Here is a 23,305-nt window from a genome sequence, read left to right as displayed (position 1 = left end):
CATTTTAGCCCACTCATTGAGTGCCAGATATCCTTTCATCATTGTTGTTTGACAAGCTCATGTGCCCATGGACCTGCATGAGGACTATCCTGCAAGACTGGTCAGCTGGAATCCCCATTGTCTTTGTAAAAACTCCTTCACCCGGATAGAGTTGTATAATCCGAAGGAAAACAGTGATTTTGATATTCAATCACTCAAGATATTAGACTCAATGATACCCAAAGAATATTAGAAAATGCCATTATTTAAATATCTAACAAGAATGCATTTGTGGGAACCGATAAACCTCTCGGACTCAATGACTAGTTTTCTTGGACTTGATCTGATTTATTGCTGCTTTGATTTTCTTTTTGTAGAACAAAAAAGGCAACAAAAAAACGAGAAGAAAAAGTGTTTCCTCCATTGTTGTCACCATTGGGGGACGAACCAGTCCGAAGGCGACACTCCAGTGATAACAGCTCTTTCAGTCAAGACAGCAGTGTCACGATGGTGCATGTCCCGGGAACTTCTACGAGACACAAAAAGAATGGCAGCACAATAACAAACACTAAAGTGAGCTGTGTAAGTATTCCTCACACCCCTACATACAGTTACATTATGAAAAATAATAAAACATATCCAAATACAAATTTAGTATTTTGCGACAAAATGTTAAAATTATACTCAAAAACGTCAGATTTTTCACTTTTTCTCATAGAATTCTGACTTTTGTAACTTTTGTTTATTTCAAAGTTAGGACTCAATTTCATTTTTGGCTTCATGGATCTTTAATACTAAACTCAATCAAAAATTGGAAAAATTGATATAGATTCACAATATCCTCTACACATTCTTTAATGGGGGAGGGGTGTATATAAATGGGGGGATGGAGAATTTGCATTGCAATGTAATTAATTGATACAGAATCATTATAGAAAATATTCATATTTTATGCATTTTTTTTGCCTTTGTTATGACTACATTTTTATTATGACATCTGATTGATAGACATATTGGAGCATATAAAGGGAATTACCTTTATAATTTAGGATACGTTATGGATGGTATATGTCCATCAATTGGTTATGGATTTTTCCACAGAAAATATTTATCACTAATCCATCACTGTGACCCCCACAATCATTATAAGGGGTCCCAATCCTTAGGTCTTCCTCACTTCTCCTGGAATTGAATAGACCAGCACGGTTGTTCATGTGTGATGCAACGCCTTTGATTTTCTATTGGATTAATGTGATAGACCAGTACAGTACTTGGCTATAACTGTCTGCCTCCAGGTCAGCAATTTAACCTGACGATGATGATTTAAAAGGAGCTTGTCACTTCCAAAAACACTGTTTACAGTACCTGCAGACATAGTGCATTAAAATCATGTCTGGCTGGTTTACTGTAACAGCGTAAAATTAAGTTATATTCTCCCTGCAGCCGATCATTTCAAGTCTTCAAGGCGATGCTGGGATCTGTAACAGTCACCACTCATTACACAGCGAGCGCTGTAATCACTCCCCAGCACATTGACTGACAGGCTGCCCTACACATACATGCTGTAAAGCTGGCTGTCAATCACCTGTACAAGAGGAGTAATTGCAGAGCGCTCAGTGTATAGTGAATGGTAACTATTCACTGCCCCGGTGCCGCCCCAATGATGGGAAGTGAGCAGCTGCAGGGAGAATATCATTTCATTTTTTCCCTGTAGCCGCTCTTCCAATAAACCAGTCAGACATAATTTAAAACACTATTTACCTGCAGATTACCACTCTAACTGCAGATAATTAGCGGTTTTGGAGGTGAAAAGTGCCCTTTACAGTCCTATTAATATGAATGCTTAAAATCTGCACCACAAAGGAATTAAGATGCTGCAGATTTAGAAAATTCTATAAAGCCAATTTTCAAGCGGATCCTACACAAAAAAGAAACAGAACAACATGTGGATGAGATTAAAGGGAGTCTGAACAGAATGACTGTTCAAATCAAGTACAGGCATTTAGTGCACCCTTGGTGTGGCCAAACAGTTCAATGCACCTTCTCGTCTACTTGTTTTCTCTCAATCTCCACCCTTCCCCCTCTCTTCTTCTTTGAGTAACAGCTCTGGCTTCATAGAGCCAGAGAAGGGGGTGCAGATAGATGGAAAAAAAAGTATGTGAGAAGGTGAACATAAATGATTGGCTACACCAAGGGTGCACCAAGAGCCTGTACCTGCTTTGAGCAGTCATTCTGTGCTGAAAGAGTTCATTTAAGTTGAAATTCATCCACTTTTCTGGTACTATTTAGTGCTGCGGATTTTATGTGCAGAAAGTCTGTACATACAATCCACACCAAATACGCAACAGGGGAACTTAGCCCGAGAGTAGTGGTGTAGCTGTGCAGGGTGATAATGCACATTCTTAATAGTAATATGTATTCTGCCATGTTTTCACCATACAGTGTGCCACTAAAGAGAGAAACAACCCGATTTTTGTCCATCGTCGACATATAATGTCTTGTGCAAATGATGCCTTACATTCTGATGTTTTGAATTCTGCACTATATACGTGGATATACACAATATAGATGGATATAGATAAAGGAACCATTATCTATTGTCTATACAGGAAGAAGATAACAGCAGACCACCAAGCATTGTCCTTGAGAACATTCAGCATCATCCAGAGCCAGATTTATGGTTATCATTACCTGCTGTAGCCAATATGAATACTGATTCTCGAAGATCAAAGATAACATTTGATGAAACGTAAGTTGTATTATATCGCTTTAACAATATCTTTGGCTTTAAGTTACCAGTGCAAATATCGTATGTGATTCCATCTACGTTCTGGTTCTGTAGCTAGAATTATACTGTACGTGAGAAAGCCAAAAAGTCCAAATCTTATGCTGATTGTTTTTTTAAATACATCTTTAATTTGTTTGGGGAATATGGAGTTTCTTTCTTCTAGAGATAAACAAAACTTTTACTATTTTTTTATTTTTCCAATAGCATTGGCAGTTTAAAAAAAGGAAGTACGTGCCTCTATGTACTCGCAGTTGAGCAAGTTATGGCCATTGGTATAGGATGCCATAAAATGTCATGCTTTTTAGCATATATGTTATTGTTTCATAACCCCTATCAGTAGGTCTGATGTAAAGCTGACAGTCACCATATGAATCCCAGCTGTAATGTCTGTCCGTAATATTTTTATGTTTTGTATTTCAGATTACATAATGCTGATTATTACATGCAGGAAGCCAAGAGGTTGAAGCATAAAGCAGATGCATTAGTAAGTGTATTTCTGTTATTACTGATTATATGTGGGCTATTTTTTCTTTCAATTATCAGTAATTGCTGCCATCATAAGTACATCTGACAAGCTAAATACTTGTTAAATAGCTCAATGTTCTGTATGTTTTCAGTTTAGCCGCTCTGTAATGATTTCCTTCTCAGTAACAGATTAGGATTAACCTTATAGAGGTAATGTTTTTTTTCTGTCTCATAGGAAAACCAATATCTTAACTGTCACACACTTTTATACATTGAACTCATTGGACAGATTCAGTTCTTATCAAAATTCTGACATGAAACTAAAATATACTCTTGGCTTATAAATGGGAAGGGTTTTTTTTGCCAAAATTGGCATCAAAAAGTCAAATCTTTCCTTTACACCTCTGTTCCGTTTAAGAGCCAATCTTGCACCTAGGAGTTGGTTTACTTTGTGACAAAAATTTGCACCAAACTTTTGGCACATTTTTAGGACACACACACTGTTCTCCATTAAGTCACGGATGACTTTTTTCACTAAAACAGGCCTAAAACACATAATAAAAGTGCTAAAAGTCATATAAGATAGGGGCAGATTTCTCAAGATTGACATTTTATACTAGCAATGGAGTATATTATGCCAAATTGATTAAAGAGTGCACACCACTTAATAAATTTAGTACCTTTATACTGTCTTGAAGTCTGAAACTGACATCCATACCTCCTATCAGGAATTATAGATTTGCTCCAAAATCTGTAACATTTTCTTTGGTAAAGCTGAAGTACCCTATCCAAAAGTTGTTGTCCGTGCCCCTTGTGCTCTGTAATGCCCATTTTTCTACTACACATGGTGCAGAAATGAACAAATAAAATGCTGTGCAATTTGCAACTTTTTGAAAGTTTTTGCCCAAATTGAGACTTTTTTTTGGAGCTTAGTGTATGTCAAAATCTGATGTAAACTGCCTGATAAATGTGGGCTATTGAATTTTTTTTCAAATGATGTGAGAATTCTCACACACGTAGCTTGATAAATCTCCTCCACTACTTGACTTTTTATTTGATCTTTTGAAGTGCGGCAGTCACAAAATCTTGTTCCATGACAGTTGCAGTCACAACATCTTGCTCCATGACAGTTGCAGTCACAACATCTTGACAGTCGCTATAATATTTGTTTCAGAAGTCGACAAGAGTGGCTGAAAGTGGTTGTGTCATCAAGAAAACCCCTTTTTATATGCTCAATTTGGGCATTCAGATATTATGGAGAGGGGGGGCACAAGCATTCTTAATGACCCAGAATCTGAGTTTTGTGAACTTGACCTGCCTATATATATAACATGGTCGCCATTGGGGGCCATATTTAGTGCTGCATTTACCTTGCACCCTTTGATACAAAAAAATGCATGTCTGAACTAATTTCCAAAAACAACGAGCTGATCATCTACTCTTAGAGAAATGGTTGGACTCACTGGACAAACCCTTTTAAGAAGATATGTACAAACATGTGTGACACTTCTTATTTTTAGATCTTAATTTTGTATATTTTGTAAAAAAAAAGCTATATTAAACAATCCTGAAAACCTCAAGGCAGCCAAACACCAATAATCCAAATTCATAATTTGCTTGGACAGTGAAAGGGACACATTGCCCTGATTCATCAAAGTATTTAAGCCAAAAAAGTGGTGTAAAAACTTTGAAAAGTTACAAAGTTGCACTGATTTTTTTCAGCTTTTGTTCATTTTCATAGCAATTTTTTTTCCATCTCCACCAAATGTGTGCAGCTGGGGTGAAACAGGAGCCAGGCAGGGGTGTAAAGCCATAGCTCGTCAAATTCATCACAAGCTGTGGCGTTCCATATGCCAGAAAACTCACTCCAGTCCCAGACTGAAGTAAGATTTTTGAGATACGACACAGACCCCCTGCCACTCGTCAGATGCTCCTGATTCATGAAGCGGGTGCACCACTTCATGACTCAGGAGCGTCTGGCACCACCATCCCTCTCATCAAGCCCAGGCAAGAAAATTGCCGATTTTGATGACTTGGAGTCAATGTGAAATAAGCTGGTCCTATCTTGTGCATCATAAGCTTTTCTATAACACTATTGTTATGCAATGTTTCAGATAGAAAAGTTTGGCAAAGCTGTGAATTATGCTGACGCGGCCCTCTCTTTCATCGAATGCGGGAACGCGATGGAGCGAGATCCATTAGAAGCGAAATCTCCATACACCATGTACTCCGAAACTGTGGAACTCATCAGGTTAATGTCTATTTTGTGATCATTTTCCTTATCTCATTTCAGTTGTAATTAGAACCTGCTAAGTTTTTTAAAGAAAATAATTTCAGCATAATGATTTGTTCAAGGCATCTTCATCTCTGAAGTCAGCGTAATTACTTCTTGCCATTTTATTAATGTGATGGAAAATGCGTAATTGATGGACAGCGCTTTTATAAATTAGCCCCTTTAGAGGTTATAATGTGACTGTTATAATTTGCAATATTCATAAAATTAAAATTGAGATGTAGTGGGTGGCTATAAAGTACAATCAGTGTAATATTTGGCAGCGAGACCTGCCTTTAAAGGGTGCAATATTAAATAGAAAATTATGTTCAAGAGGTTTTTGATCGTTTTTTTTTTTCCTACAGAGGAGAATTGTTCTTTTCTTCTGTTTCCTTGGTCTATGAGGTCGATGAGAAGAAAAGTGAACTTTAATCCACAAAGTTAAAGTGAATTACAGCTCCCTTTTCTTTTCCAGACATTAGGCCGCTCATTTTATTTGATGCGTCAATTGATCCATTTAGAGAATATAACCTCCCTTTCAATGAACGTTAAATAATTATGGTTTATTATTTTTAATATGGAACAGCCAAAATGGAGCAGACATTTCAATCTATATTGATTTTAGCAGACTGTTACTAGTCTTTTCATACAAAGCAGGTCAAGACATTGTGTAAGGCTTGCACATGTGTAAGCAGTAATGATATTCACCAGCGTAACCCTATGGGGTGTCTTTGACCTTGCAGCGGAGGGAAATGATCTCCTAAACTATACCTACAGAATCTATCTGTAATAGGGCTCAGGAGTCTAATTATAAACTGTTATTATGGTAGTTTAGCAAATCCAGATATCTAAACCTGTACGGCAAATGTGGACATCGGGATAAGAAAACAGACTATATAAATATTGGAAGCAGTTAAAACATAGATAGATAGAGAGATAGATAGATGTTGATTACAGTTCCATTGCATAAAAAATATATTTCTTAAGAAATGGGCAAGCCTAGATGACTTGATTCATGAAAAACATTAATCTATTTTATCAAATTGTATTTTGTTTTTATTTTTCTTCAGTTTTTTCAGTAAAAAGACAAAAAGTAAAACTTGTTATGCACTATTAGTATGAAAAAAAATAAACCCAGAGGTGTAAAAGTACCCAAAAATGTATGATTTTATTTGGTATACTGTAGCACCCCGAGGGCTCGGCTGCTACAGGGGTATTGCACCTCGAACCAGAGGTGTGGTATTCCACTCCCGGGTAAGGATGGAGTGTGGACTGGAACTCTGTCAGCTGCATGCACCACATACATCCCATTTCCGGGGGACAGATCAATGGTACTCCCACTAGGTGAATGTGCAGGTACGACAGCGTCTGTCCCTGGCTGGAGTGGGAGGGGGGGGAGGAATAGCCCAGTGGTGCAGGAGCAGAGAGGGGAGGGACTCTGGGCATAGGAAGGAGCCCATTGGTGGCTAGTCACCTGGGCTCGGGTGTCAGAGGGAGCATAAAAAGGTGGGCACCATCTTAGGGGGTGTGGAGTTAGACAGAAGAAGAGGAGAAGAGTAGTGACAGGGAGCAGCAGCCCTGTCTGGGTGCTGCTCCTGAAGGGAGCAAGAGAGAGAAAGACAAGAGGAAAGGAACAAGGAACAAGGAAGGAATGGAACCTGGAGAAAGGCCCAGAGACATGAAGGAAGAGGGAACCCTGAGATCCCACGAGTGAGCTAAAACGGGTGAAGGGTTGGCAGATCAGGGTACCGGATCCCGAACTGGTGGAGGCCACTTATCCTCAGCCAGGAACCGGAGGTCGTGGCCACGTCTTGGCGCGACCACTCACTACACTCACCACGAAGGCACGCCACATAGGGTCAGGGAAACCGGAGATAGGTTTCGCCACCAGAAGGCCCGAGGAAGCTGGACATGGCTGGGTCCCTAGTGGGGATGGCCAGAGAAAGGAACGGAGAAAGGAGTTCAAGGTCACACTCTGGAACTGCCTGGGGGTTGGTCGAGCCCCGTACCTGGTGGACGCAGCACGGCTCGGGTCGTCATCACCTGCAGGACTGACACTGATAACATCTGTGAGTAAAGCATTGAAAACTGCCATCAGTCTCTGTGTTCCATCGTACTACCAGCACTAAAGGTACCGGGACGCCCTTTCTATCACTTCCTTCACCCGCACCAGCTGCCCTGAGGCCATACCTCTCCCGTTGGGGGTTATACCACCATTGCTGCAATCCTATCACCGGCCTCAGCGGTCTGCCCTGCAGCGGCGGCCTCATAGCCGCAAATCAACGAGTGGCGTAGTCGACACTTAAACAACATCTACAAAGACTGCCACACACTTAGTTTGACCACCCTGGGCACGGACCGGGTCCCCGCCACTCGGAGACTACTACCCCCATCGGATCTGGCTCCGGGTATTCCCCCGCGCACACGTGCGCCGCACTACAGCACTGGCCCAGGGGGCGCGCCAACTTTGGCGTAGTCGGCAGGATTACGTGCCCGCAACCACCGGGTACTGCGTGCCTGAAAAAAGAGACTTTTATACTTACCTGTGGTGAAGTTTTCCGCCGTCCGAAGTCGTTTCCCGCCATCTGGAGCCGATTCCCGCCATCCGACGCCATCTTCTGCCTTCTTCCCGCCATCCGTGGAGCTTTCCCGCCATTGGGCGCCATCTTGAGGACGCCGCGCGGGAAGAAGAGGGGCGTGGACTCCGAAAGCCCGCGAGAATTGAAGCCCTGCCTCACGTCCGGACGTTGCGTCAGGTCCTGGAGGAAGCCCAGCGACGCCGACGTCACAGGAGCGCGACGGAAGGTCCTCAACCCTGACGATCCACTGCGGAGCCGCGGCCTACGGAAGAGGATCATCGCAAGGTAGGCCACGGTCCACTAGGGGGGAGGAGGATGTCGGATACGGAGGAGAGCTTCACTGCCGCAGCCACCATCCAGCACCGCGTCCATCCCGAGAGGCAGCAGAAGCGGATCGGAGGCCGAGGACGACGCCGCGGGGGAGGCCGCAACGACAAGTAAGGGGGACGCCGTTACTCCGGGCCCTGAGGCCACGGACCTGCCCCTACCTCCCGCCGCGGAACCCGAAGCTCTGGGTGCCGCGCCACCCGCCGAGCCTCCATCACCAGCAGTCAGCCCTCCAGCAGCAAGCTCTGCAGCGGAGCCTCGCCCTGGACTGTGCTCCCCAACACCGGGCACGATCAGAAAGTCACCGGCCTGGTTAAAAGGCCGAGTGCCCGCGGGCGCTGCACCCCAGCCGGGGCCACCAGTCGTGCCGCCATTGGGGAAAGACCTGTATGAGCAGCACACCTGCCCGGATGGGACACCATTCGTCTGGCCGCCTGGGTACACCAACCCCCGCTCCAGGAAGAGTCACCCCGTAGGAGTGGCTCCACATTAAAAACGTGGAGCAAAAGACAAGGGCCCGCCAGGACTCCCCCCGTACAGCTCACGGTCCCCGAGTCACCGGGACTGTTGTTAAGTTTCACATGGCATGTGGCTGGGGCATCATTAAAGACCCAAAGACCATAGGCCAGGTGTTTGTAAACAGGAGCGACGTAGAGTCCCACCTACCGGAGGGGCACAGTGGACGGGTCTGAACCTGAGGAAGAGAAAGGAGCGTGTGGAGCACACCGTTAATCGTAAACGGTAAAAGAGGAGATGTAAATAGTTACCCGACCGGGTATAAGGACTGTTGTGGGACTGTTTCCACTAAGCGTGTGGTCCCCGTTGGGACAGAAAGAGAACTGTTGCCTATTTATGCCCTAATCCCTAACCTGACCGAGGACTGAGAGCGGCCAGATCCCAAGATCCCAAGAACCCGAGAATTCAAGAATGTTTTATTTGAGAATGCCTTAATGTGAAATTTGATATGATGCCAAAGTTTTACATAGTGTTTTTGTAAAAGAGTTCCGGTGGCATTAGCCAGCTATTGAGAAAACCCCCCCATAAAGGGATGGATGAAAGTTGATGTGTTTTATGTGTACGTACACTTTAAAAATTGTTTTACTCTATTTCAGCCCGAGGACGTGCTGTGGTTTACCAGGGGGGAATGTAGCACCCCGAGGGCTCGGCTGCTACAGGGGTATTGCACCTCGAACCAGAGGTGTGGTATTCCACTCCCGGGTAAGGATGGAGTGTGGACTGGAACTCTGTCAGCTGCATGCACCACATACATCCCATTTCTGGGGGACAGATCAATGGTACTCCCACTAGGTGAATGTGCAGGTACGACAGCGTCTGTCCCTGGCTGGAGTGGGAGGGGGGGGGGAATAGCCCAGTGGTGCAGGAGCAGAGAGGGGAGGGACTCTGGGCATAGGAAGGAGCCCATTGGTGGCTAGTCACCTGGGCTCGGGTGTCAGAGGGAGCATAAAAAGGTGGGCACCATCTTAGGGGGTGTGGAGTTAGACAGAAGAAGAGGAGAAGAGTAGTGACAGGGAGCAGCAGCCCTGTCTGGGTGCTGCTCCTGAAGGGAGCAAGAGAGAGAAAGACAAGAGGAAAGGAACAAGGAACAAGGAAGGAATGGAACCTGGAGAAAGGCCCAGAGACATGAAGGAAGAGGGAACCCTGAGATCCCACGAGTGAGCTAAAACGGGTGAAGGGTTGGCAGATCAGGGTACCGGATCCCGAACTGGTGGAGGCCACTTATCCTCAGCCAGGAACCGGAGGTCGTGGCCACGTCTTGGCGCGACTACTCACTACACTCACCACGAAGGCACGCCACATAGGGTCAGGGAAACCGGAGATAGGTTTCGCCACCAGAAGGCCCGAGGAAGCTGGACATGGGTGGGTCCCTAGTGGGGATGGCCAGAGAAAGGAATGGAGAAAGGAGTTCAAGGTCACACTCTGGAACTGCCTGGGGGTTGGTCGAGCCCCGTACCTGGTGGACGCAGCACGGCTCGGGTCGTCATCACCTGCAGGACTGACACTGATAACATCTGTGAGTAAAGCATTGAAAACTGCCATCAGTCTCTGTGTTCCATCGTACTACCAGCACTAAAGGTACCGGGACGCCCTTTCTATCACTTCCTTCACCCGCACCAGCTGCCCTGAGGCCATACCTCTCCCGTTGGGGGTTATACCACCATTGCTGCAATCCTATCACCGGCCTCAGCGGTCTGCCCTGCAGCGGCGGCCTCATAGCCGCAAATCAACGGGTGGCGTAGTCGACACTTAAACAACATCTACAAAGACTGCCACACACTTAGTTTGACCACCCTGGGCACGGACCGGGTCCCCGCCACTCGGAGACTACTACCCCCATCGGATCCGGCTCCGGGTATTCCCCCGCGCACACGTGCGCCGCACTACAGCACTGGCCCAGGGGGCGCGTCAATACCATACATGACACTATACATGTCTTAACCACCAACAGTAACCCTCTTAATTACCCTCATTAGCATATGTCGGGAGAAATAAGGATTGGATACGTTGGAGTGATTGCCTCGATTTGCCAGTATTGAAAGAAAAATTTGATCTCATCAGAGAGTAGACTCATGTAAGGACATAGAAACTGATTCCAGCTATGTGTCACTTACTGGGCTGCTTGCTGTTGACTTGATAAAATCCCTGTTTTGTCTGCTGTGGATCAACCTGTTCTCTGAACGCTGAGCTCTATATAACTCCACCCCCGCCACTGATTGGCAGCTTTCTGTGAACACTGTGCATAGGCCAAAAACTGACAATCCGTGGTGGGGACTGGTGTTTTAAAAATCTCATGAATATGGAGGATGTAACACCACTGCCCGTGTCCCTGCATGGCTTCCCAACCCCGACCATGCAGGGACACCGACTTACCACTCCAGGCCTTGCAGTGTGTTTCTTGTCCTCTGCTTGCTGTGTGCAGTGTGTTTCTTGTCCTCTGTTTGCTGTGCATGTTTCCTGGCTGCATGCCTAGGACGGCTGCGTGTGCATTTCCTAATTCTTAAAGAGATAGTGCGCGCATTCCTAATGTGTCCCCAACCTATTGGCGAGAGGTACTGGGTACTTGGAGCACCTCCACCTCTTGGGAGGTGCCTGAGCAACACTCTCTTTCAGTGTGTGTGTTTGCAACAACTAAGCTGCCAGGTCCTGTCCTGTTTCCACCACCCTGGGGGCTGAATACCCATGCCTGAACCCTGAACCCGTACCTGTGTCTGTCCTTGTCTGAATTAGAACCTATCTCTGAATCTGTCTGTATATGTGTCTGGATCTTTCCCAATACCTCTTTCGTGTCTGAACCTGTACCTATCTCTGTAACCTGCAGTGTCTGAACCTGTAGCTATCTATGAAACCTGCAGTGTCTGAACCTGTACCTATCTCTGAAACCTGCAGTGTCTGAACCTGTAGCTACCTATGAAACCTGCAGTGTCTGAACCTGTACCTATCTCTGAAACCTGCAGTGTCTTAACCAGTGCCTATCTCTAATCTATTGTCGCTTAGTGTTTAGTGAGTACACTTGCTACTTCATTGTAAGTACTCTGTGTGAACTTTGCTCTACCTGTCCTGTGTGTATTGGTCCTGTGTTTACTTGTCCTTATGTTTGTCCTGTGTGAACCTGACCCTGTCTGTTCTAAGTGAACCTGCTCCTGTTTGTTCTGTCCGCACCGGCGGTTTCCTGTCTGTCTCCACCTGCGGTTCCCTTTCTATCTGCACCTACGTTCCATACCAGAGACCCAGTTCTTCCTGTAGCCATTCCTATCCATCCAGTCTGAACTGTGTCCTACCCATTCCTATATTTAAGTCGTATCTGCCAGTGCCCGCCTGCCAGTATATCACCCCTGTCAGTCTATATACCTCCTTAAGGATCAGCTGCCGGGTGTCCGAGGTCAGTCTTGGTGTAGCACCTGGTCCCGCCCCCCCGGGCTCTCCTCGGATCGTGGCATCGTCAGCTGCCGTGCATTTGAGGTCAGTCTTGGTGTGGCACTTAGTCACACGCCACCAGGCTCTCCTTAGTCCACGGCACAGTGGGACCATGATCCACGTTCACGCTTAACAGTCCAAGCGCGAGCGTAATAGAGGACTATATGGCAGCAGGTTTACTAGTCCTCTAGTAATAATCTAATTATAAAATGGTGATTTTATCAAAGCTACAGCAATCAGGATCAGGGTCTCTATCTGCATTATGCTGCTCTCAGATTAGGAGGCAAAATAAAAAATAGTGAATGCGCAATAAAGTAAAATTGTCATGTCAGGAAGGGATTAAAAATGATGTAGCCTTACCCTCCAGAGACCACTCCAAGGTACCACTCACTAGGTGTTTCCCTTCTGTCTAACTTGCTGTCCACTTCTGTTGTCAAGTGTAGCCCATCTCTAGGAGCTGAGATACCAAGACGGATTACAGAAAGTAGTGGTGGCTTTTTCATATGAAATGATTATTACTATTAAAGACCTGCAATAGTTGGGGGCCCTTTGGGGGATATTACATTGAGACTCATGAGTTTCAAGTTACGCCTCTGGCAAGAAGACTTTAGTTATTATCGGTAGTGTTGAGCCACCCCCGTAGTGTTCGAGTTCGGTTCGGTTCGTCGAACACCCGTGTGTTCGCCGAACTGTTCGTCGAACTGTTCGTTGAACACCTTCGAACACCGTTAAAACCAATGGCAGGCAAACAAAAACACATAGAAACACATAGAAAACACCTTCAAAGGTGTCCAAAAGCTGACAAACTGCTCAGAAGACATAACTAACACATGGAAAAGTGACAAGTACATATAGTCATGCGAAAATAAAAGAGGTGGAGGAGTAAAAGGAGGGGGAGACACAGATATAGGCATGTCATGCCCTTCTAAAATCCAAAAAGTGAGAAGCCGACACGGCCAGTCCGCTCCTGCCCGTGCCACCTCCGTGTCGCCGGGTTTGTGCCAGAGCCGCGGTGAACCCTGACGGCCAGCCCCCCTCTCCCAATACTGGTGCCTGTCCGCTGGTGGGTCGAGCGAGCCCCCCTGTGGTGGAGGCAGCTCTAAGCTTTTTAATTTAAATTGTCTCTCTAATTTGAATGAATACACTTTAAATCCATTTACAAGGATCTATTGGAGGGCAAGTCTCATGCCAGCAGCCGCGGTAATTCCAGCTCCAGTAGCGTCCACTAAAGCTGCTGCAGTTAAAAAGCTTTTATAAGGATCGAGCTCGGCTGTCCACCGCAAGGCATCCTACTGCCAGTCCCAGCCCCTATGCCTTGGGGTGCCTCCTGATGCTCTTCACTAAGTATCCCATGGTCCCGAAGCATTTCCTTTGAAAAAATTAAGTGTCTAAACTACAGGTGGTGCAGCTTGCTTAACAGCCGGGATAATCCGCTGACTAGCAGACACTGCTACTAGGCACAAAGTATTTCCTGGGCTAGATGCAGTTAAAAATTTGTAATTAGATACTCTCGTTGGATGCTGAGAAAGCATTCCATAGAGTCTCCTGGCACGCCATATATGATTCTCTTAAAAAGCTTGGGGTAGGGGTCTAGGGGACCCTTTTATAGCCAAAATCACGGCCCTGTATCGCAATACGTCACCTAGGCTGAAGATAAATGGAACTGTAGCACCCTGAGGGCTCGGTTGCTACAGACGTATTGCACCTCACCCAGAGGTGTGATATCTCACTCTCAGGTAAGGATGGAGTGTGGATCAGGACCCGACACCTGCATGCATTACACCACATTGCCGTGGGGCAGGGCGACCAATATGCCCCTGAGATGGGCACGACAGTCCCTGTCCCTGGCTGGAGTGGGGGGAGGGAACACTGAGGAAGGGGAACCCTGTAGTGCAGGAGCAGGGAGGAAGCAGTTCCTGGGTGCATTGAGAAGGGAGTATAAAAGGTGGGCACCATCTTAGTTCAGTGCAGAGAAGTCTGAGCAGAAGTGGCAGGGAGCAGGGGCTCTGCATGAGCTCTGCTCCGGAGGCGGGCCTAGTAACAGAGGCCCAGGCCTGGAAGAGGGAGAAGGAAGGAAGAGGAGCGGAGAAGGCTCCAGGAACGAGGAATGAAGGGATCCCAGGGGTGCGGACGGGCGAGTCGCCACCGCACGCCCGAATCCACCTGCGTGGAGGGGTCAGGCCAAAGGGGGAGACCGGTCCCCGAACTAGTGGAGGCAGGAAACGACCCTCAGCTAGAAACCGGAGGCTCTGACATTTTATGTGGCGCAGCCCCTCGCTACACCCGCTAGGAAGGCACCACATAGGGTCAGGGAAACTGGCGCCAAGTTTACCAAGAGGAGGCCCGAGGCAGCCGGACAGAAGTGTTGGTAAGAAAGGCCAGACAAAGAACACACAAAGGGGGTCCTGTGAAGTGCTCCAAAGTTATCTGGGAGTTGTCTGAGCCCCTCACCTGGTGAGCACAGTACGACGTGGGCAGCCGTTACCTGCAGACGTGGTCTGGATAATAAGAACTGTGAGTAAAGGCCCTGAACTGCATCACTGACTCCGTGTCGTTACTGCTGCTGCCCTGCACCATCACCCCCATCCTCCGCATACACTGCCCTGAGGCTATACTCCTCCCGTGGGGAGTTATGCTACGCTCTGCTGCACCCACAACACCAGCCTCAGCGGTCTGCCCTGTAGCGGCGGTTCACTCTGACCGCAATCCACGGGTGGCGTAGTCGGACATTTAAACATCAAAACCACATAAATAGTTCCGCCACTGGTTTGACCGCCCTGAGCCACGGAACCGGGTCGCCGCCACGAAGACTACAACCACCAGCATCCACCAAAAAGGGTCCGGCTCCGGGTGTCCCAAGGCCCAGGGGGTGCGTCAGAACATTTTCATCACCTTTCACAATCACCAATGGGACAAGGCAGTGATGTCCTCTGTCCCCTCTCTTATACATCCTAGTGACGGAGCACCTGCTCTCATCAATTCGCCATAACCCCAATATTAGGTGGATTGAGGTGGGAGGCACCGAGTACAAGTGCTCTCTATTTGCTGATGATGTCCTAGTATATATCACTCAATCACATATATCCATCCATGCTGTTATGGCTGAAATAGATCACTTTGTTACATGGTAAAATTTTAAAATCAATGCAGTGAAGTCTGAGGCCCTCGATGTCTCCCTCCCCAAATCCATATAGGATTCCATCCAGTCCAACTTTCCCTTTGCCTGGCCCTCACAGGGTATCAAATACTTAGGAATTCCTATTCATAGAGACCTCTCCCATCTATGTTATCTTAATTTTGGGCCCTTTATTGAACAACTCCATACAGACCACGGTTGGCAAGTTAGAACTGTAAGATTCACTACGTGAACCACTGGTGTTTTGTGGAAAAGCACATGTACACTGCGTTCCAAATTATTATGCAAAAAGTGTTTAGGAGTGATAAGGGAACAATTTGTTTGTTTGTCAGTTAAACTCATTGATGGTGATGTGTGTCAGGGCTCTTTATATCACTGTAAGCAATTGCAGACACCTGTGCTAATTAGTTTGGCAGGTGTGTCCAATGAAAGGCAAGACTACTTAAGAAGGCTCTCTCACATTATTAAGCAGCCTACATTTTCTGCCAAAATGGGAAAGAAAAAGGATGTGTTGGCTGCTGAGAAGCAACAAATTGTGGAGTGTTTAGGTCAAGGCATGACTACAATCAACATTGTGCGATGATCAGGATGAAGTGTCTTGGCAATCAAGAAGTATGTAGCTGATTCACAGTACACACGTGTGCGTGCTGATAAGGGCAAATTGAGGACTCTTTACTACAGGCAATTACGTCAGGTTGAAAGAGCAGCGGCAAAAAAGCCTTGTCATAGCAGCAGACAAGTTTTTGAAGCTGCTTGTGCCTCCAACGTCCCCCGAACAACAAGATGCAGGGTCCTTCAGAGGTTTGCAGCTGTGCATGCGCCATCCTGTCGACCTCCTCTATCCACTTCACACAAGCAGAAACGGCTCCAGTGGGCCAAACATTACATGAAGACTGATTTCAAAACTGTTTTGTTCACGGATGAGTGCCGTGCAGCGCTCGATGGTCCAGATGGATGGAGTGGAGGATGGCTGGTTGATGGACACCCCACGCAAACACGGCTACAGCGCCAACAAGGAGGAGGTGGAGTAATGTTTTGGGCTGGAATCATGGGGAGAGAGATTGTCGGCCCCTTTAGGATCCCTGAAGGCGCTAAAGATGAACTCCATAATGTATGTGGATTTTCTCAAACAGCACTTCCTGCCATGGTTCAAGAAGAAGAACCGTGTATTTCACAGCAAGATCATTTTTCTGCATGATAATGCACCATCTCATGCTGCACATAAAACATCTGCATCTCTGGCTGATATGGGCATAAAAGGGGACAAACTTATGGTGTGACCCCCATGCTCCCCTGACCTCTACCCCATTCAGAACCTTTGGAGCATCATTAAAAGGAGTGTCTATGATGGCGGGAGGCAGTTCACATCTAAGCAACAGCTCTGGGAGGGTATTCTGTCCTCATGCAAAACAATTGAAGCAGAAACCATCCAAAACCTGACAAATTCAATGGACGAGAGAGTTCAGAAGCTCCTTTCGAACAAGGGGTCCTATGTGAAAATGTAACATCACCTAGAATAAAGTTTTGAGTTGAAAACTGTTTGATTTCAGTTTCTAACAACCTGCTAATGCTTATAATTTCAAAAATGACCATTTTTTTGGTCTTTATTAAAATGAAAAGGTTGATCGAAAAGTTTGGGGGATCTAAGAGTGTGGCAACCCAGTAGTCATGATTACTTCGAATTCTGACAATATGAGGGTCATGCTGCAGGTAGTGCAGCAAGAAGGCACTTATGTGTCTTGCGCATCTCGGAGCCCCAAAATTATTTTCCGGGCTAGATGCAGCTAAAAATTATTTTTAATTTTAAATCTGGTGAAGCTTTAGTATAGATGGCCTAATAGGATCAGTGCTGCACACTGCTACAAAGCCCAAATTATTTTCCAGTCAAGATACAGATAAACATGATTAGTAATTTGAAAGCTTAAAACGGTTGGTAGGGTGATTTTAACCAATCATCAAGCTTTTACTCTCCCCAGGATGACACAGGGGTAGAAAAGTCGTTTCGGATCCATGATTTGTTCATCTTTATGAACGTGAGTCTGTCTACATTATCAGTGGAGAGCCGCGTGCGCTTATCTGTCAGCACACCACCAGCAGCGCTGAACACACGTTCAGACAGAACGCTGGCTGCGGGGCATGACAAGATCTCCAAGGCGTAAGTGGCTAGCTCCGGCCATTTATCCAGATTGGAAGCCCAAAAAGAGCAAGGGTCCAGTGACACAGTCGTGGCTTCAATGTTTACTTGGAGATACTCCTGTACCATCGTCTCTAGGCGTTGACTATGTGTCAGACTTCTTGTCTCCTGTGGCCTTGCAAAGGATGGGCTAAAAAAGTGGTGAAATGATTCCGCAAAATTGATGTTACCAGCAGATACTGTGGTTCTGTTACAGTTTGAGTGCTGAACACTTGACGGTCCCACGGTTGGCAAGTTGGAACTGTGAGATTCACTACGTGCACCACTGGTATTTTGTGGAAAAGCACATGTAAGATTCTGCAACAGTCTCTGCTGATACTCCTGCATGCGTGCATCCCTTTCTATGGCAGGAATAATTTCTGCAAATTTACTTTTGTACCGGGGATCTAACAGTGTGGCAACCCAGTAGTCAGGATTATTTCTAATTCTCACAATTCGAGGGTCATGTTGCAGGTAGTGCAGCAAGAAGGCACTCATGTGTGTTGCGCATCCAGGAGCACCAAGTCCCTGTTGTGTTGGTGGCGAGGTAACAATCATGCTTCCTTCCTCTGTCCTCTCCCCCCAACCTCGCACAACAGAAATATGATCAAGGTCTCCCTCATCTGATGAGTCTTCCATCAGTTCGTCCTCCACTTCTTCCTGGGCTCCTGCACCTTCCTCACTAGTTTGGCTGCTACCATGCGCCCTGGTAAAACCATCTCCCCCACCCTCACATGCCTGCCGCCTTGGTGCTGCCGACCGTCTGGACCTTGCAGATGTTAGCCCTTCCGCATACAACTCCTCCTCCTCTACTTCCTCCACCTCCTCTTGTGCCACCACCTGACTCCGAATTCTGTTTAACATGTGCTCCAGCATGTAAATCACCGGAATAGTCATGCTGATAATGGCATCGTCAGCACTAAACATCTTCGTCGCCATTTCAAAACTGTGCAGAAGGGTGCATAGGTCCCTGATCTGAGACCACTCCTCCAGCGTGATTTGCCCCACCTCTGAATCTCGTTGGCCCAGGCTATACGTCAGAACGTATTGCACCAGGGCTTGTCGGTGCTGCCACAGTCGCTGCAACATGTGCAGAGTTGAATTCCACCGGGTAGGCACATCGCATTTTAGCCGGTGAAGTGGCAGGCCCAACGACTTCTGTAGAGATGTAAGTCGCTGAGCTGCGGGATGCGAACGGCGGAAGTGAGCACACAGCGACCGTGCCCTCTGCAGAAGGCCATCTAGTCTGGGATAGTGGGCTAAAAATTGCTGGACAACCAGGTTCAACACGTGAGCCATTCAAGGCACGTGTGTGACATTGCCCCGGCGAAGGGCCGCACCCAGGTTTGCAGCATTGTCGCACACGGCCTTCCCTGGTTTCAGGTCCAGTGGAGACAACCATTCATGAAATTGGTTCTCCAGAGCTGACCACAACTCCTCAGCTGTGTGACTCACATTTCCCAGACATTTCAATGTAAAAACCGCCTGATGACGTTGAGCCCTACTGCCAGCATAGTAAGGAGGTGTGCAGGATCCCTTCTGCGCAGTTAGAAAGCTTGTGGCATGACCAGACAGGCTTTGGGTGCAGGTGGAAGACCGAGAGGAGGTTGAGGAGGCAGAAGCAGTGGAGGAACTTTGACATAAAGAGGATTGACTCACAACTCGTGGGGACGGCAAGACTTGGACAGCAGCCCCTTGTCCTGCTGTCACCATAGTTACCCAGTGCCCAGTCAGCGACATGTAACGCCCCTGTCCATGCCTACTCGTCCAAGTGTCTGTGGTGAAATGCACCCTGTCACACACAGAGTTTCTCAAAGAAGCGGTGATGTTATGTGCGACATGCTGGTGGAGCGCAGGCACACCTTTCTTTGAGAAGTAGTGCCGACTGGGCATCTGGTACTGGGGCACTGCGACGGACATAAGGTCTCGAAAATCCTCTGTGTCCACCAGGCGGAAAGGCAGCATTTCTGTAGCCAAGAGCTTGCAGATGGTGAAATTCAACCTCTTAGCTTTCTCATGGCTAGGAGGAAATGGTCTTTTACTTGTCCACATCTGAGGGACCGAGGGCTGGCTATTGTGCTTAGACGGGGTTGATAAGGGTGTCCCCGGCAAACTGCCGGTCTGTGAGGAAGATGCAGGCGGACATGTTAGGTTGCCTTGATCCAAAGGTGGTGCTATCGATGTCGGACAGCGCTCAACACCAGCTGGTGTTACCACCTCCAAAGAAAATGATGACGTGCCAATCACGCTGGCTGTTGCGGGTAAAGAGGTGGCAGGTCTGCGCCCCAAAACAGGTGTGACTGCTGTCCCCCCAGTCACAGAGGATGAAGAGGCCGCGGATGCACAAGATATGGCAGACGGTGGTTGGCCCGGCCGGCTAGGCCGCATTGTAGCACACTGAGCTTCCCACTGCAACTTATGCTTCATGTCCATGCGCCGGTTCATGCATGAAGTACTCAAACTATGTATTTTTTGGCCTCTACTTAGCTTTTGCTGACAAATGTTACAGATAACACGAGTTGGGTCATCTTTATCGATCTGAAAAAATGCCCAGGCTATGCAAGGCTTAGCACCCATGCGACCTGAAGAGCCACCACGACTTGTGGTGAGAGGCAGAGTTGTGTTTGAGGATGCAGTTGTTGACGTGCTTCCAGTACTACGTCTCTGTCCAGGAAGGCGCAACCTGACCTCGTCGTCACTAGCATCTTCCTCCACCTCCTCTGCTGACCTCATCTCTTGGCTGACTGTGGGTTGACAGTAAGTGGGATCTCCGACCTCATCATCATCACCCTGTGCGTTATCACACCCGTCGTCCTCAGAGCCAACCTGTTCCTGCCCTGACAAAAAACTAAAGTTGTCGCTCCAATCAGGTATTTGAGTCTTATCATCGTCTTCCTCATTGTCTCCACCAACAGGAGTTACAGTTTGGGAATGAGGGTCTACATTATGGTCAGAACCTTCTGCGTCTGGTCCTGGATCCGACTCATAAAGATTCTGGGCATCAGTGCAGATCATTTCCTCGTCTGGATTCACAGAAGCGCTGGAGTCGACCTCTGATTCCCAGGCTATAGTATGAGTAAACAGCTCTGCAGACTCAACCATCTGTTCTACCTCATACTCAGACGGGCAGCTGGAGATTTGGGAGCTGTGAGGAAGCAAGTGCGATTTGGGTGACACCTTTGAGGACTGGAGTATTTGTGATGTTGAAGTTGATGTGGAGGAGAGCCCACTTAAAGGAGCACTTGATATCCGTTGAAGCACCTGCTGTTTTTGTGCCTCATCTGGAATTTGTAGCGATTGGCGTGGCCGTAAGAAAGGGATCTTATCACATTGTCCGCTAAAAGAAGTAGACATTTTAGTTTGGCTGGAAGATGGTCTTTCTTCTGCAGATGTTACTGTTGCTTTAACACCTACCCCACGGACACAACCTTTTTTCCCCTTCCCAACACGCCTATTCCCCTTTCCACCAGCAGCAGGCCTTTTTCCACTCATTTTGGTGGTTAACTAATTCACAACTCTGGAGTTGTTTGCACAAAAAAACATGGATGGTAACCGAGCAGAGCTGAGTGGCCAAACTGTGGTATTAGGCCAAAACTATTGGCTGGGTTAGATGCAGAAAAAAATTATTTTGAATTTGCAACCTGATGGAGGTCAGTATAGATGGATTAATAGAACAAGACCCACACACAGCTAGAAGCCCAATATTTTTTCAGAGGTAGATGCAGGAAAAAAATATATTCAGTTTGCAACCTGATGGAGGTCAGTATAGATGGACTAATACAACAAGTCCCACACACAGCTAGAAGCCCAAATATTTTTTCAGAGGTACTGTAGATGCAGATAAAAATTAGTTTTAATTTGCAACCTGATGGAGGTCAGTATAGATGGACTAATAGAGAAAGTCCGACACACTACTAGAAGGCCAAATATTTTTTCAGAGCTAGATGCAGAAAAAAATTATATTCAGTTTGCAACCTGATGGAGGTCAGTATAGATGGATTAATAGAACAAGACCCACACACAGCTAGAAGCCCAATATTTTTTCAGAGGTAGATGCAGGAAAAAAATATATTCAGTTTGCAACCTGATGGAGGTCAGTATAGATGGACTAATACGACAAGTCCCACACACAGCTAGAAGCCCAAATATTTTTTCAGAGGTACTGTAGATGCAGATAAAATTAGTTTTAATTTGCAACCTGATGGAGGTCAGTATAGATGGACTAATAGAGAAAGTCCGACACACTACTAGAAGGCCAAATATTTTTTCAGAGCTAGATGCAGAAAAAAATTATATTCAGTTTGCAACCTGATGGAGGTCAGTATAGATGGATTAATAGAACAAGACCCACACACAGCTAGAAGCCCAATATTTTTTCAGAGGCAGATGCAGGAAAAAAATATATTCAGTTTGCAACCTGATGGAGGTCAGTATAGGTGGACTAATAGAACAAGTCCCACACACAGCTAGAAGCCCAAATATTTTTTCAGAGGTACTGTAGATGCAGATAAAAATTAGTTTTAATTTGCAACCTGATGGAGGTCAGTATAGATGGACTAATAGAGAAAGTCCGACACACTACTAGAAGGCCAAATATTTTTTCAGAGGTAGATGCAGAAAAAAATATATTCAGTTTGCAACCTGATGGAGGTCAGTATAGATGGACTAATAGAGAAAGTCCGACACACTACTAGAAGGCCAAATATTTTTTCAGAGCTAGATGCAGAAAAAATTATATTCAGTTTGCAACCTGATGGAGGTCAGTATAGATGGATTAATAGAACAAGACCCACACACAGCTAGAAGCCCAATATTTTTTCAGAGGTAGATGCAGAAAAAAATATATTCAGTTTGCAACCTGATGGAGGTCAGTATAGATGGACTAATACAACAAGCCCCACACACAGCTAGAAGCCCAAATATTTTTTCAGAGGTACTGTAGATGCAGATAAAAATTAGTTTTAATTTGCAACCTGATGGAGGTCAGTATAGATGGACTAATAGAGAAAGTCCGACACACTACTAGAAGGCCAAATATTTTTTCAGAGCTAGATGCAGAAAAAAATTATATTCAGTTTGCAACCTGATGGAGGTCAGTATAGATGGACTAATAGAGAAAGTCCGACACACTACTAGAAGGCCAAATATTTTTTCAGAGGTAGATGCAGAAAAAAATATATTCAGTTTGCAACCTGATGGAGGTCAGTATAGATGTACTAATAGAGAAAGTCCGACACACTACTAGAAGCCCAAATATTTTTTCAGAGCTAGATGCAGAAAAAAATTATATTCAGTTTGCAACCTGATGGAGGTCTGTATAGATGGATTAATAGAACAAGACCCACACACAGCTAGAAGCCCAATATTTTTTCAGAGGTAGATGCAGGAAAAAAATATATTCAGTTTGCAACCTGATGGAGGTCAGTATAGATGGACTAATACAACAAATCCCACACACAGGTAGAAGCCCAAATATTTTTTCAGAGGTACTGTAGATGCAGATAAAAATTAGTTTAATTTGCAACCTGATGGAGGTCAGTATAGATGGACTAATAGAATGATGCTATGCCCAAAAGATTTTACTTCACTAGGTGCAGTAAAAAAATTGGTATTCTATACACAGGTGGTATATCTTGCAACACAGATAGGCTAC

General features: G+C 46.1%; 1 protein-coding gene across 3 annotated transcripts in view; it reads left to right on the top strand.

The window, feature by feature from the left end:
* The window catches only part of AFF2 (ALF transcription elongation factor 2), a 692,736-nt gene that overhangs the window by 619,938 nt on the left and 49,493 nt on the right, over window positions 1–23,305 (top strand). For all 3 annotated transcript variants that reach the window (XM_073641227.1, XM_073641226.1, XM_073641228.1), the window contains exons 13-16: window positions 357–561; window positions 2,589–2,728; window positions 3,188–3,251; window positions 5,347–5,483. In XM_073641227.1, coding sequence (XP_073497328.1) covers window positions 357–561; window positions 2,589–2,728; window positions 3,188–3,251; window positions 5,347–5,483 — 546 coding nt within the window. The remainder of the gene's footprint in view (window positions 1–356; window positions 562–2,588; window positions 2,729–3,187; window positions 3,252–5,346; window positions 5,484–23,305) is intronic.

This window comes from Phyllobates terribilis, unplaced genomic scaffold, assembly GCF_046119375.1.
Source record: "Phyllobates terribilis strain yellow unplaced genomic scaffold, ASM4611937v1 Scaffold_7__3_contigs__length_470593459, whole genome shotgun sequence".
NCBI classification, from domain to species: domain Eukaryota; kingdom Metazoa; phylum Chordata; class Amphibia; order Anura; family Dendrobatidae; genus Phyllobates; species Phyllobates terribilis.
This window is presented reverse-complemented; position numbering and strand designations above follow the sequence as displayed.